Source organism: Xiphias gladius, chromosome 23, assembly GCF_016859285.1.
Source record: "Xiphias gladius isolate SHS-SW01 ecotype Sanya breed wild chromosome 23, ASM1685928v1, whole genome shotgun sequence".
Taxonomy (NCBI): Eukaryota; Metazoa; Chordata; class Actinopteri; order Istiophoriformes; family Xiphiidae; genus Xiphias; species Xiphias gladius.
In genome coordinates this window covers 5,935,541-5,950,369 of record NC_053422.1, presented here as the reverse complement: position 1 = coordinate 5,950,369, position 14,829 = coordinate 5,935,541, and the positions used below count along the sequence as shown (strand labels likewise).

The 14,829-nt window shown below is 42.2% G+C and overlaps 1 protein-coding gene across 1 annotated transcript in view; it reads right to left on the bottom strand.

Annotated features, from left to right (window-relative positions):
- Positions 1 to 6,773: 6,773 nt before the first annotated feature.
- Positions 6,774 to 14,829, bottom strand: part of anxa5a (annexin A5a) — a 28,088-nt gene continuing 20,032 nt past the window's right edge. The window contains exons 10-15 of the mRNA XM_040120567.1: positions 14,505 to 14,555; positions 13,558 to 13,651; positions 11,683 to 11,778; positions 11,417 to 11,475; positions 10,139 to 10,261; positions 6,774 to 6,833 (exon numbers count right to left, since the gene is read on the bottom strand). Coding sequence (XP_039976501.1) covers positions 6,774 to 6,833; positions 10,139 to 10,261; positions 11,417 to 11,475; positions 11,683 to 11,778; positions 13,558 to 13,651; positions 14,505 to 14,555 — 483 coding nt within the window. The remainder of the gene's footprint in view (positions 6,834 to 10,138; positions 10,262 to 11,416; positions 11,476 to 11,682; positions 11,779 to 13,557; positions 13,652 to 14,504; positions 14,556 to 14,829) is intronic.

Here is a 14,829-nt window from a genome sequence, read left to right as displayed (position 1 = left end):
AAAACATTAATGAGTCATAAGCTTTGAATAAAACTCATTGTTTTCTCTTACAAGCAGACACACACACAACTAAAGCACAGGCAGCCCGTCCCCTTTCTGTTATGTTTCCTCATGTAATTTCATTTTAAGGCATTCGTTTTCCATCCCACCTCTCCCATGCTCGTTCTAAAACGCTAAGGTATTTGCTGGAAGATTAGACGTGTGAGCACGGCGGGTAAATGACACAGTGGTTTAACCAGAGGGAGTGTGATCTTTAGAAGCTTCGGCCTGCATACTTCGGCAAGGACGAGCCTCTGAATCCACATTCGCAGTGTGAAAGCGTAAAAACCTCACACGTGCAATTTGCACTATCCGAGTAAAGCAGCAGCAGGGATTTCAGAGGCATAATGCTCCGTTATGGTTATGTTTTAAAAAAGAATGAAATTCATTTACATTGACATATTCAGACACATTCAGTCGGCAAATAAGTGTTAAAGAGCCGTACCCAGTAACTGGTGAAACTATAGCACTGTCAGATCTGCTAGTAGGCTTGTAACCTGAGGGCTGTTAATCCTATCCGATTTTGGGGAAATCAGGGCCAAAAACTGAGAAATTTCAATTGTCTTGTCCTGTAACACTTACTCGGTGCATAAAACAGCTGTTGATGATGTGCTTTTTCTGCGTTTCAGAATTTGTTGTTTCTAACGTGATGCCAACTCACCATTTTTCACACGAAGCTGAAACATCAGCAGCAAACAGCAGAGCGTCGGTACCAACATTCAGCAACCATACAGAGAGAAATCCCTCTTTCAAGAGGCAGGGACGAACTTACAATTTTTGATGCTGTCTAACTCCTTTTCTCATGAAGATTGTGTGAAAAAACCTCTGCTAATTAAATTTCAAGAGGCAGACAAAACATTTTCTCCACCCACAGAGCGGCCCCGGGGCACGCTCTTATTTGAGAAAAAGGGAATTACTTTCTTTTTTCTCGGTGATTTGAGCTTCGTCTCCTGCTGTAACCTAATGCATCCCCCACAGCTGAAATCCATCAAGCTCAGACTCTCAGCAGGTTGCATTCTGGGCCACGTGGGGGAATCCCTCGTTGGCAGATGAGGCGGACCGAGGTGATGCGGCTGCAACAAAGAGTAAATTAGAAGGCAGTCGCAAATAACTGCAGGAATGCTAAGACTATAAAAGTGTAGTTAGGGAGAATTCCTTCAGGGAACACTTTAACAAAAGAGCTGCGGAAAACACGAGATTCTGATTCTGCTGGCGAGACACTATTTTCAGAGAATGTGTTCTCTCAGTAAAACGCCGGAGGAGCACCTGTTTGCTCTTAATTTAGAAACTTCGTGTGGACGATAATTTGATTGAAGGGCTTGCAGACCGACCGCCCTGCTCAAAGCTGTTGAGATTGGTGTCAAATTAAGCACCAAGACTGTCTTTTCAAATACCGAAAAAAAAAAGAAAACCGTGAAAAATAATGTTTGCTGAGGACATGTTCAAGAGAATAAAGACACCATTATCGGTAATGTTGCAAAATTGCACCAATGTAGGTCTTGTATTCTAATATATAATCATGGTCCAGACGTGTCTGTTTTAACCCAGGCCCATCTCAGCAAGCCCCTACATGACCCCCAACTACTCTGCGCTGCCATATTCTGCTCCCGCAGAAAACAGTTAACCGTGTCCAATGAAAAGGCGTTAACCGAATTGCTGTTAGCGCACTGCACGCTGTATGCCTCAGCGAGCGGACGACAGGGGTCACCCATACGTTGCGTTACTGTGGCAACGCTTCAGATGAAGGCATCCAGCAAAGGGTGTGCGGTTTGTTGCGTTCGCTGCACCGTGATTTACTTTTCGCCCGCGGTACCCTTGGTTCTCGGTTGCCGCACGCGGCTCGGTGAAACATCCGCCATTACTAGCTCAAAGTCCTCCAAACCTTCGAAGTTGCAGCGCAGGCGCAGGTTATGGAGATGAGCGCCTCCACACGCACTTACCAGCAAAGGAATTCAGTGTTCAGTAGGAGCCGATTTACCATCTCCATTTTTTCCCAGCGGTTCAGAGGTCACCAGTAATCCTTCACATGTTACAACGTGGCACAAGAGCTAAAATTATTACTTCGGAAATTACCAGCGTGTGTTCGCAGCCCGGTCACATGCTCTGTATAGAAAACGCGGCCAGCCATTGCCGAGGACCACCAATAGTGGTCGCGAGTCAGCGGACAGGTTGTGTCCCCTGAGGCGCCTCTGTGGAGGCGTGAAGTGTTGACCTTCAAGCACAGCAGTGGCCGTACCCCTACCAGGGAAGACTCTTCAGTCAAGTGTCCACTGGTGAATTTTATATGAGGATGATTACAAGTTTTTTTGCAATAACATCTGTGGTAAGACAGCGATAAGCCTGATGCTATTATGACCACTGTAAAAAGTATATTTATTTATTTATCTATTTATTCGGCATCGTCAGGATTAGATCAAATAAAAAGGTAAATCTTAATTGCAGGTCCGTGACACGACACAAACTCCGGTCTCCTGCATTAAATCCCTGACGCACTACCTACAGAGCCCACTACCCGACGGAGAACCCAGGAAACCCCAGAAAACACCTGAAAGTGACACCTGCTGTTAGGCATGTTTGCAGATGAATGCTGCAGGTAAAATATGGACAGCGAGTGACCTCAGGCGTCAGTTCCACATGCTTTTGGCCTCCCCCAGTCTCCCCCGGTTTGTCCAGCTGCAGCATTAAAAGTCAAAAGCTTCAACACAGCAGGTTTGTCTCCTCAAGTCTTTCGTTTTCTTGTCTGATTTTAGTCGGTGGAGCGACTTCGGCTTTCGTGTCGAACATGTTTCGACACACCGCAGGCTTCTCTTGATCTCTGCATTCCCTCTTTAGGTGCCAAAGCCTCCTTCCTGAGCGGACCGTGGACGGTGCGGACTCACCGGTGGCCTGACGGCCTGTGGCTCCTGATTGGCTGAGGGGATGTGGGCCCTGGTCAAAACTGAAAGCGGGGGAGAACGCAACCCCAGCACTACTGACACTAAGGAGATTTGGCACAATGTTTATGTGTGTACGCACAGTCCAGATTACATGCTCATATGAATGCCTTTTGTATGTGTGTGTGGATGGGCATCTGGTTCATAAAGAGCTTTACACCTAAGATTACAAAGAACTGATGGGGAATTTACGGAACACCTCTAATATTGCACTGTTAGAGTGAAAACTGAATGATGCGTTGGTCTTCCTGTCTGAACCGAGCAACCAACGAACACTGCACCCACCCTCGGGTCCCAGGGTGCCGCATGAAGTGGCCCACAGCAGACAAACGCCGTGAAGCCTCCTCTTCCGAACAGAGATGAGTAAACAACCACGTAAGGGGCGAGAGTCAGCAGAGCTCACTGAGCTGGAAAAATAATACTGCTTCATCTTTTGCTATTTGAGAATGAAATGTGACACTGGAGGCTTGTTTACAGCATCCCCCTGCAGTAGAAACGAGCGTCCGGCCCACAGGACCAGTGATTTACGGCAGACAGAGGTCACAGCCCCCGGGGCCACATCAGCGCTGAGTCATGCTTATTGATTAACAACCAACCAACCAAAATGTGTAGACAAATTCTAGCGATTTTTGTGTTATAGCACAGTTGAGATATTGGATATTGCATATTGTGTGTATGATGATATTCTTATTGTAGACTATTGTACATCCTGCGCTGTGCAGTACAGTATTCCTCAGGATGGTGTTTGTTTTAAGACATGAGTTGTCTATATCCCTGTATCCCTGTTTTGTTTGGTTTTTCATGTGTTGATCTTATATCTATCCCCATGATACATTGTCTTCAAATTGCACTATGCTTTTGACTTTTTCAGCGGCTGAAATTCAATTTACTGGGATTTCAGTAGGTTCAGTAAACACATCGTAGACTGGACCTGGCCCTGATTAACATTCCTCATTGAAGAATCAAATAAATGTGTCCGATCGGGCCAGTCTGCAGCGTGAAAACTGGAATGCCTCGGCAGGTTCACCTCGTTTAAATCCGAGGACAGCTATCAACCGCCAAGAGCCCTCGGTGCTGCACTTGACTATAATCAGATATTCCACATGCACAAATCAAAAATATGGAGCAATTCCTCCCTAATTTTGAGAGTTTTGACATTTTTTCTCTCTCTCTCTTTAGTGTATTATATTTTTTGGTCGAAGACATTGTATTTTACTTATTATTTATTAAAAATATCTTTTTCACTTATATATTTATTATATTTTAAAGGTTTTTTTTATAATTCTACCTATTTTGCGGTACATTTCCATTCTCTTTCCTCTGCTTCTGTTTAAGCTGGGACGTCTTATTGTTGAACATAGGATTTGGTACTAAAAAATACAGGTCAATACTGATCCGCCTGTTCGAACAAAAAAAAAAAAAAAAAAAATTATCTAGGAGCTAATCTGCAATATAAACATATATAAAAAAGCTCAGACAGCAACAGAAATGCAGTCATGGTTCCTCACCCAAATGACTATAACTACAGGGTAAAGCTTACATCAATTTGCAAGTCATTTTGCAGTGAACTGGAGTGAATCCGTGTCTGCAGACAGAGGAAAAGCATGCCAATTCATGCCACGACATGGAAGCATTTTCAACTTGAACCTTCAGGTGGCTCTTGAACATAACGTCTGGCAGACGGAAGTTTATTAAACGTGACGGAGGGTTTCTGAACCACAGAGACACCTAGAAATCACCTCCTAGGTTCATTTTCTGACATTTAAGCCTGCTGTATGTCTGAGTGATCGTTAGGATAAATGTATGAATCTAAACTTGGATTTCCACTTACAAACTAACTGGCGAGCTCCCTCAAACATCAACCTGAAGCAGCCTTGAATGTAGTTACAGAAATCATAAGTAACGGACGGGTTCATATTACTGCACACTCCTGTTGCGAGCACAAGCACTCCCCAAACCCAGAACTTTATCTTTAATTCTAGTTCAGATTTAAAAGTGTCATCGATCATATTTCGGTTTTTGGTTAAAGAAATCACAAATTGCTTATTCGATTTTCTCGAATTATGCTGATGTTTGAAAATGGTACAAAAGAAGGAAAACATAATCAGAAAAGTGTCAAATGTAAAAGTGCTAAATGCAGAAAAATGGCCCCTGTGAGTTTTTTACTATTTTATATTATATCACTGGATTATTATTACCGATGGATTTATGTGTCAATAACATTTTACTGTTGGAGCTGGTTTTAAATACTTAATTTAAAACTAATAATGTATTATATAAGACTAACTAATGACTCTTTTCATTTTTTATCAGTCTGCCGATTATGCTCTCGATTAATCCAGTAACTGTTGGGTCTGTAAAAAGGGTCCAAAGTGAGATCTTCAGATTGCTTCTGAATTGCTTCTTTTGTCCAGTCAATACTCCGAAACCAAAAAGAAGAAAACTGAAAAACTAGAAAACTAAGATTATCAAAATTATCAAAGGGAGAAAAACAATAAATTGCCACGTTTAAGAAGCTAGAACTAGGAAATATTGACTAGCTTTACATTCAAAACGACTTACATGACTTAAACTCAGTCATCTGTTGATTATTTTTCAGTTGATCGACTAATCGATTGATCAACTAATTGTTTCAGCTCTAATTTTACACACTGTTGGGTAGGGTAAATCAAATGCACACCATCTGCTGTAAATGCCTCGTGTGTTTTGTATGTAAATCTTAATTCTTTAAATTTTAATGTAAAATTTCAGTCTGTAAAGATGTCAGGAAAAAAACGTAGCTCGGTGCAAAGGATAATAATATTTGACGTGGTGCAGTAGAAGTATAAGGTAGCAGAAGATAGAGATGACCTGGTAAAGTGTAAGTGCCTCAGAATTGTATCAAGTACAGCTCGGGAGTAAATGTACTCAGTTACTTTCCACCACTGCGCTCTTATGCGGTGACATGTGCACAAAAGGCCCCGAGAGACAAGAAGGCACAGTCGGTCATTTTCCATACGACGCGATGGGGAAGACGCAAAACATACGGAGTCATGCGGATTTATTATGGCGGTGTGAAACATTACGACACGCGAAGACGAGGCGTGTGGAAAAACTGTTTATAAAGACAGGCCGCTCACTTTTACACTCTGCTGCCACCCTGCGGCACAGCTGCAGCGAAGCCAGGTCACCGCCCATCCGCGGATCCGAGCACCATCAGGGACAGAGACAGGCAGGCGGCAGGTGTCTCGACACGGGTCGGCACATTTCCGACGGTGTCCCGTTACTTACCGATCATCGACAGCGGCACTGCAACTTCAGTCCGCCTCGGCGGTTCATTTGCAATTAATGGGAGCAGGAGCGCATGTGGGGTTGAATAATTCAGCTGCAGTATTATGTGTCCAAGTCTTATTTAACACATGCTGTGAGCACTGTGCACAAATTAGGTAAACAACTATCAGTCCTGTTTGTACATTTTACTGGAAATAGGGGCCAAATGACTGTGGCCAAACCATTTATTTCAAACCGATCAAATATTCCATTACTTCAAACACAGCTCACATTAGTCACTACATTCAAATCGAAACTGCACCTCGATTCAACACCGTGTCAGAGCTTTGTGGTTCGTTTTGCTTAAACGATGAACTTTTAAGTGAATGTTCATGCAGTAGTTGATGTCGTGAGTCAAAACCACAGGGCGGGTAATTCACACGCTAACTCGATAACAAGCTGAAGTCAGAGAGGCTCGAACAGTCCGGACCCGGTAACCTCATCTCACGGTGGCCCGTCGCTCCGCGCTGCCCGACGCGCCGCAACACGGCATCAATCATTCCCACCACAGAGGTAGAGTAAAGCCTTCTGGTAGTCTCCAGTTGTGTCCTCCTGCAAAAGCACCAGAGATAGAATTCAAAGTTTCATCAGTCTTGTAAAGTTCAGAAGTCCCTTTTTTACTGACTGAGCCTGTTCTTTCCACATCATCCATTTCCTTTGGGTTGTTATTAGTAGCATTTTTTAAAAAGGCCCTATTTGTATTTATCTAGCAGTTGGTTTTCCAGCGAGGGCTGCAGGGTGTATCACGCTTTCACTTTTCACGACATGTGGGCAGCTGTGGCTCGGGCGGTCGGGGCTCCTGCTCCTCCAGCTGAAGTGTCCTTGAGCGAGACACCAAACTGCAAAAAAGAAAAAAGCCTGTACTGCCATTGCCGCTTTTGACAACAGCGCCCGGTAAATCTCATGTGGTGGAGTTCCCAGTGTCTCCTAGAAGGCAGAGCAAATGCTCTCGAAATGGGGTCATCTAAGAGTTGGCCAGAGCTACACAATTGTTATCTAATAGCTAGCGCAAGGACAAAGGCAAAGCAAACCTAATCTGAATTAGTCAACCGGCTGCCGCTGTAAATAAATAAAGTGGCGACATGGTTCCTAGTAACTTCATCCTTTTACTTAGCTCAACAAGGCTAGAGATGCTACATGGCTAGTCAATTAGCTAACTAGCTAGCCTGGACTTTGAGTTTCGACTTATTGATTGTTTGTTTGTTTGTTTTTTATCTTTCTTTATCACTTTTATTGTACTGTATCTCTTCCTTTAACCATCTATGCACAATAATCAGCATCATGATGTAAAAGTACAAATGGCGGGTTTATATTTGCCGCCCCTTGGTATCAAGTCAATGAGTTAACAGTAGCAGTGGTGGAAGAAGTAATCGGATCTTTTACTTAGGCTGAGTAAAAGTGACAGTACCACACAAATACTCTCTTTACGAGTCAAAGTCCTGCTTTCAAAATTCTACTTATGTAAAATAACAAAAACATTTGCATTAAAGTACTGTATACTTAAAGTACTGAAAATAAACATACTCATTCTGCACAATGGTCCATTTCAGAATAAATTTATTTTATATTAATTCATTATAGCAGGGATTGCTGCAGTTATCTATCTTGTGACCCCCCCCCAAAAAAAAATAAAGCCTCATCTTAACCTATCGTAATACATCCTAATTTATTTGTTGATTATATCTCGTATTATTGATCTGAATCTGCAAAGTAACTCGTAAATTTAAGTCAACTAAAGTGCGCAGAATGAAAAATATATTTAAATAACCCCCGTTACTCTGATTTAGAGGCATTGATGTATGATTCCAGGCTGGTTAACGTGACTGCTAGCCTTCTAGTCACATGGTTGTGGTGGTTCATGATCCAGTGACACCAGGTGCAATCAATGCACGGTATATCTCCTTTTGTATTAGGTTAATGTATTGTGTATTGTTTGTATTAGTTGAGTTAATGCTAATTTTCTTCACATGCAACGTGCTGACAAACGTTGCTTTGCAGCCATTTTGCCACTGGTTTTGTTGAGACTTCTGTGGAGCTATCAGAAATTCTCCATATGTCAGACTTACAGCTGAATTGCAAGTAGGAGGCTGATGTGAACAGCTTCGTTCACTCTGCAGCATGAATTACAGTCTGAACAATGAAGCACATAAAGAGCAAAAAGAGAGGCTTCTTACACTGTCTCGGGCGTGGAGTTTGCTAAGGGCCTAGAGAGATGTGATATGGTAGAAAGGTGTCGAGGCACGGATATGAAAAAAATAAGCCCTTTTCAAAGCAGATATTTTTTTCTTGGGCCATCTTCACACAACATAGAAGGGAAGGTGATGATGGGAATGTGTCCCATGTCTACAGCTTGGGAGTGTTCACATCACCAGACAAGTTGAGGTAGTTGTTAGACTGCAAAGCTGATCGTGTAAAAGGTTAAAAAATTACTCTGCATGGACCATGTTGCGCTATAGCCATGACCCTTATTTAAATTAAACTCAAATCCGTCGGACGAGGGACTTTGGCTAACATGAGGTGTTCATATCTGTTTGCTTTTTCAGGTATTTTCATTCAAATCCAAGTTTTCCCAGATCCAACAATGACTTGGATGTCGATGTGAGAGGTACTTAGGCTGCAAGCTTTAAACTGGTAGTTATAGTAACTCCTATAAGACGTGAACATCCCGTTATTATAGCAGAAAAAGCAGGTCGGTGGACATTAAAAAGGACTCCAGTCCTTTGTCTAAGTGCGAGTGAGTGAGTCATGACAGTGAACACATGTGATCATGCATAAAACCAGCGCCATTAAAGTGCAGTGCCTAAATGGACATCAGCTATTATTGATGTTATTAGCTACACCTGTGTCAAATCAAATCAAATCAAATCAAATCAAAATGTCCACTGTGAGAACAGTCTACTATCATGAAAAGCCATAAAAGTGAAATGAATTGGTGTGACCAGGAAAACAACCACCATGACATATATATATGTCTGAAAAATTGGGCCTTTTGAAATAATAATTACTACAGTAAATTAAATAAGAACGCTTCTAAAACTGTAAAAATATATATCGGGTCATTCGTATATTTTATTCGATTTGATTTATCTATTCAATATTGGCCATTTGGGATTTTCAACCGGAGGATGGCACTCTTCTCTGTATGAACATCTGGCCCCAGGAAAATAGATTAAGTCACTTTGGCCGGTGTGAAAAGCAGGGAGGCAGTCTCATCACGCTGAACCATGGATTTAAAGTGAATCACTGATCTCCACTCCATCACTGACATGAACGGTGAGTAAGCAGCATAAGCACGGTAAACCCATCCGGTGCTTTAAGGGCCTGCAGAGGGATGGATGGGGATGTTTAGCAGAGCATCAGGAGGGAAGATGTGAAGAGAAATACATCACATCTCACTGTAATGTTGATTTCTTTAATGAAAACGGTGACGAAAAATACGTCTGTCAGCGACCTTTTTTTTCCATGCCTGAGACGAGACGATGGTATAATCCAAAATGTCCTCCATTTCTCTCCCTGCGCGCTCAAGTCATCTCTCAGGTGGGTCTGCCACCTTGCCTAGACTGGGCCGAGCTATGGTCAGATAACACACAGCGAAGGGAGAGGAACACGACAGCAGCAAGACGGGGTCGACATTGGGACCCACCTCAAATTTAACGTCGCTGAGAGAAAAAGTAAGTGTGCTGAAGTGTCAAGTTGGTTTTGGTGTATTAAACATGCTAACCACGCTAAGGCGCACGCAACTACATGTCATACACATCTCAGGTCTTGTTGATCTTGAATGGGTCCGTGATGGCTAAGTGTAGTCCATCCGAGACGTCTACTGGTTATTAAAAAGCTGCCGTTCGAGTGAGCGGTACCTGGATCGTGGTGTACAGAGACGCGTCATACTTCTTCTTGAAGCTGGCTCTGACGTCCAACATGTCCCACTCGCTCCTCGACACCATAATCCTCATCAGGGTGTCGTCGTCGGTCCCGGCGCGCTGAACGCAGACATAAATTCAACAGCTGGGGTTAACAATCTATGAAGCTATATCGTCATCCATTTTTAGTCAACAAAACCATCAAGTGTCTTTCTCTAAATTTCTTTCAGGTGCTGCAGTTTCATTTTTTCCTTGGATGCAGAGACATATCCTAGGACAAAGCGATTTTTCATAGAGTATAGTGCTATTGTGGGACAGGTGAAGAGTTTAATTCCGTGACAGAAATACTGTAAATCTACTTATTAAAGGACCATAACAATGTTTTTGGACGTTTTAACTCCTTAGCTACCTATACACATACACATATACTAGATTTTCTTTCCCATAATTCTCACTTTCATTCTCTATACAATTGTGGATGTATATTTCCCATCACTTCAAAAATTTTCCGTATGATATGAAAGTCAATTGCTAGACTTTGAACCCTGATTCACTTTCTGTATGTACAGTAATAAATCAAAGCGCACTCTACACTTAAAGGAACACGTCAACATTTTGAACAATATGTTTAATCACTTTCTTGCCACAGGTTGAATGAGAAGCTTGATACCGACATGATAGGTGGATTTTTTTTACCTATGGACAGAGCCAAGGCTTGCAAAGATGGTCAGCCGTGACATAAAGTGTCCATGATTTCTAAAACATGCAAAACCAACTGGTAATGGTGCTTTAAAGCAATAGTTCAGGGGGAAACAGTTAACCTGGCTCTGTCCAAACTTTAAAATCCGCCGACTCGCACCTTTAAAGGTCAGCCCTTAACACTTTATATCTCATTTGTTCAGTCTGTACGAAAACTGAGGTGTGAAAACGCCAAGTTGTGGTTTTGTTGGGGTGATGTGCTGGACTATTTCGTTACAAAGTGACATGGAGTCTTGTTGTAACCAGTGGAGACTCTTGACCAAAAAAACAAAAAAAGTGCATTTCCCAAAATGTAGAACTATTCCTTTAAGGATCCAAGGGGCCTGCGAGGCATCGGTGAAATTAAAGGCTTCCATAATATCTTTCATTGTTCTGTCAGAAATTGTTTTGTAATAGTAACTTTGCGTTTGTTTTGTATTCTGGATACTGGATGCCTCATTTTGGAATAAAACCTTACACATGGAGAAAAAGACTTGTTAGGATAAGACATATCACAGAGGGGACACTGATACCTACCCTCATAGATTTATACAGGCCCTCAGCAAAATATTCTGGGACACTCCTGGTACATTTCACTGTGGAGGGAAAGCAACACGAGGAATTCACAACGTTTTTGTGTAAAACTGAATGTTTGTCATATTAATCTGACATTGTATGGCCTTTCTCTGTCAATTGTTATGTTCTGCCGTATTTCATTTTGCTGTGCACGTCAGGAGAAAAAGATTGTATCACTCCTCTTTGCTTCCTGTTTACGTATCGTCCAGATAAATCACGGGCCTTACCAACAGCGAGCAGTGAGCTCTCCAAATTCCCACTGGTCTCTCCTTTAATGCTGTCCTCTATATCACAGCCAGAGAGCTTCTTGTAGGCATCAAACACTGGAGAGAACAGAACAACCGCAGTGACACTTTAATGTTGTCTTAGCAGTGGAATAGACCCGCTCCGGTGTTGAAAAGGTTGGGCCATTTTCAACAGAAAACCGAAAACCAACAAGACTTTTTCGTGCTTCGCATGTTGTTTTTTATTGCATCGTATTTTGTATTATTGATCTACAGTATAATACTATACCCAATCCACTTTATTAGGCACACCGCTGTCACCCAAAATGACACCACCGTCACATCATACTTGACCACTTGATGGGACACATATTACATATCCGCACAGCCGGGTGCAAGCACAGTCAAAATTGGCTGAGGGTGAATTTTGCAAAAGCACTATCTGTAGTTGTTTGGATACTGCTGCCACATCTTGGTCAAGAATATATCGATGTGTCTACACACACACACACACACACACACACACACACACACACACACACACACACACACACACACACACACACACACACACACACACAAACACATACACACTAGTGGCCCCATCGTGCATGAAACATGCCATTCCCCTGGATTTTAATCGAGCTATTTTGGGTTTAGATCCAGGGAGGGAGGGAGGTCACTGCCACGTTGCCAAACCACCTTGAGGTGATGAGCACTTCAGGGCCAAGTGGCTGAAAGGCTGAATGTTGGAGTGAATGCAAAAGACGCCGGAAAAACAACCGCGACAAACGGCGGCGGCCAGTCACTGGTTTAAACGACTAATGTTCACGCTTTCCTGACGAGCGAAACGTTGCAGTCGTGAGGGTAATTCGTGGCCGACCTTCTCTGAAAGGCAAAAGAAGCAGCTTCACTTTAACATATCGTTGTAAAACACTAGGGAAGAGGTTAGGGTGGGTCTTTGGGTCAATAAAGCCTGAGACCACACTTACCATTTCATCTCATACCATCAGTCAATATTCTTTTCATTTAACTATGACTGCAATATTTTATTGTTTTTTCATAATCTTGTGTTTATTTTAGTCCAAAGTTTCATTTTCCAGTTCCAATATGTTTTTTATATGTGGTTCTTGTTTTGTTTTTTTTGCTTATTTTAATGATTTCACCTTATTTTATGTTTATTTTTCTCCGTGCTACTTATTTGCCTGATTTTATTTTATTGCTTCGTGCCTCTGTGCCTTTGTTTTGACAAGTGTCATATTAACAAAGTTTACTGCTATAAAGTTAATTATTACAGTTCTAGTTGCCTCAGCTTAATCACAGAAATGCTAGATCAGAAAAAGCATGTATTGGTGGTATGGGTAAGTGGCTTACAGCACGTTGTTTAGGTATGAGGACCTGCTGATGCAAAAGTACAGTACCTTAATCTGCAGGTCCTCTAATGGCTACTCAGTGTCGACTCTTTTTGGTGACCTACAAACTCTGGTGCTCTCTACTTCTTCGTCATGTTCTCTGCTGCACATTTCACCCTCCCTTTTCTTAACCAGCGGTGATTTGTTACACGTTTTTTAGGTATAGGTATTTCTGCATTGTGTTTATTTTATTTTATTTTTTGGGGGGGAAAAAAATTAACTGAAATATTCTTCATCCTGAGATATTTTCAGTGTTGTGTTTGTCAGTAACAATGATACCAAGTTGCTTAAGTCACTCGTAAGGCTCATACTAACATTTATTTGAACAGTTGCTGACCCTCTAAATGCTGTCTGAATGATTTAGGTGAAATAATGAAGTATAACAGGGGTGGATGTCGGGGGCGTGTGGTTTGCAACTTTTGATTTTGCTCCCTTCAGTCAAATACACTGGCACAAACAATCTCACCTTTCCTGAGATGCTCTGCGCTCCGGTTGCCAAGAATTGTGATGAATTTTTCCTCATCTGTGCCAAACCTGCCTTCGCCAGCAGCATACAAGTCCTGTAATGGCAGATACACACTCACACACACAGGAACCTTGTGTTGACACGACTTATTGGAGGGCACAGACAGAGAAAGAAACGACAGCGCTGATGTAAGACCTTGTACTGTGCCAGAACAGCATGGAAAAGTTTTTTTGCCTCCGCTATTAGAGAGAACGTCTGAATTTCAGGTACTTTCATCTAAACCTCTAGGACAGTTTTCTCAACTAATATTTAATGGTATGATTAAATAAAGAAATAACGGAACGTTCCTGAGATAAATTTCATATTGTAATGAATTCTGCGTTCCCTACTTCTGTTCATTTGATCCCAGAGCTGTTGAACACTACAGTAGTGTTGATACGGTTCGAGCAGAACTGGCATCAGGATCATGTGCTGTACATCTAGCCGCCTGCTTATATCAGTAATCGGGAATTGTTTATAAGAAACTAGATGTTCCAATCCTGAAGGTTAATTCATTTATCCTATTGACTGCTCCTCTGTTCTTCTGAGAAGACTCGCTCAAAGCTTCCTTGGCCTTAAGCTTCACCTCACTTTGGAGAACGGCTCGCAAACACGATCAAATCCTCATAACGTTGACATTTGAAAGAAGACAGTGAAATTGAGATAAATCTGCTATGTAGTACGGCGGTCAACAACCCGTTCCACAGGATTTTTCCTGCATTTTCACTCCTTAAAGCAGCTGGATGTTGCATTTTGACATTAAACCCTATTACTTAGCAGGGATTGCTGGTGAAAAATGTAAATAAAAGTGACCTATCAAGTTATTGGTTATAATTAAATGTATGAAGCAAAACATTGTCAGATCTTGCCATGTTTTTTTTTATTTTTATCATATTCTTGCTTCTTACCTTAGCGTCTTTCTCGATCTTGCCCTCATCCACTCCCTCCTCCCTGCTCCCCTGAACAGCCGGATAAGTGATCAACCAGACAGACAAGACAGATGGGTAGAGAGACGGACGGACCGGTGGACAAACAGAAAGCAAAAGTAGGTCAGCGGGGATGGAGACAGGTAACCCCTGAAGATTACATTATCCACCTAGTGTCCCAGAACCATGAAGACCACATTTCTGTTTGTAAACCAAAACACATTCCAGAGACCAACTGCAGTGTATTGTGCTGTCTCCGTCCCTTCTCCCCTTCCCCAGCTCGCACCTAAACCTCGTGACTTTCTAA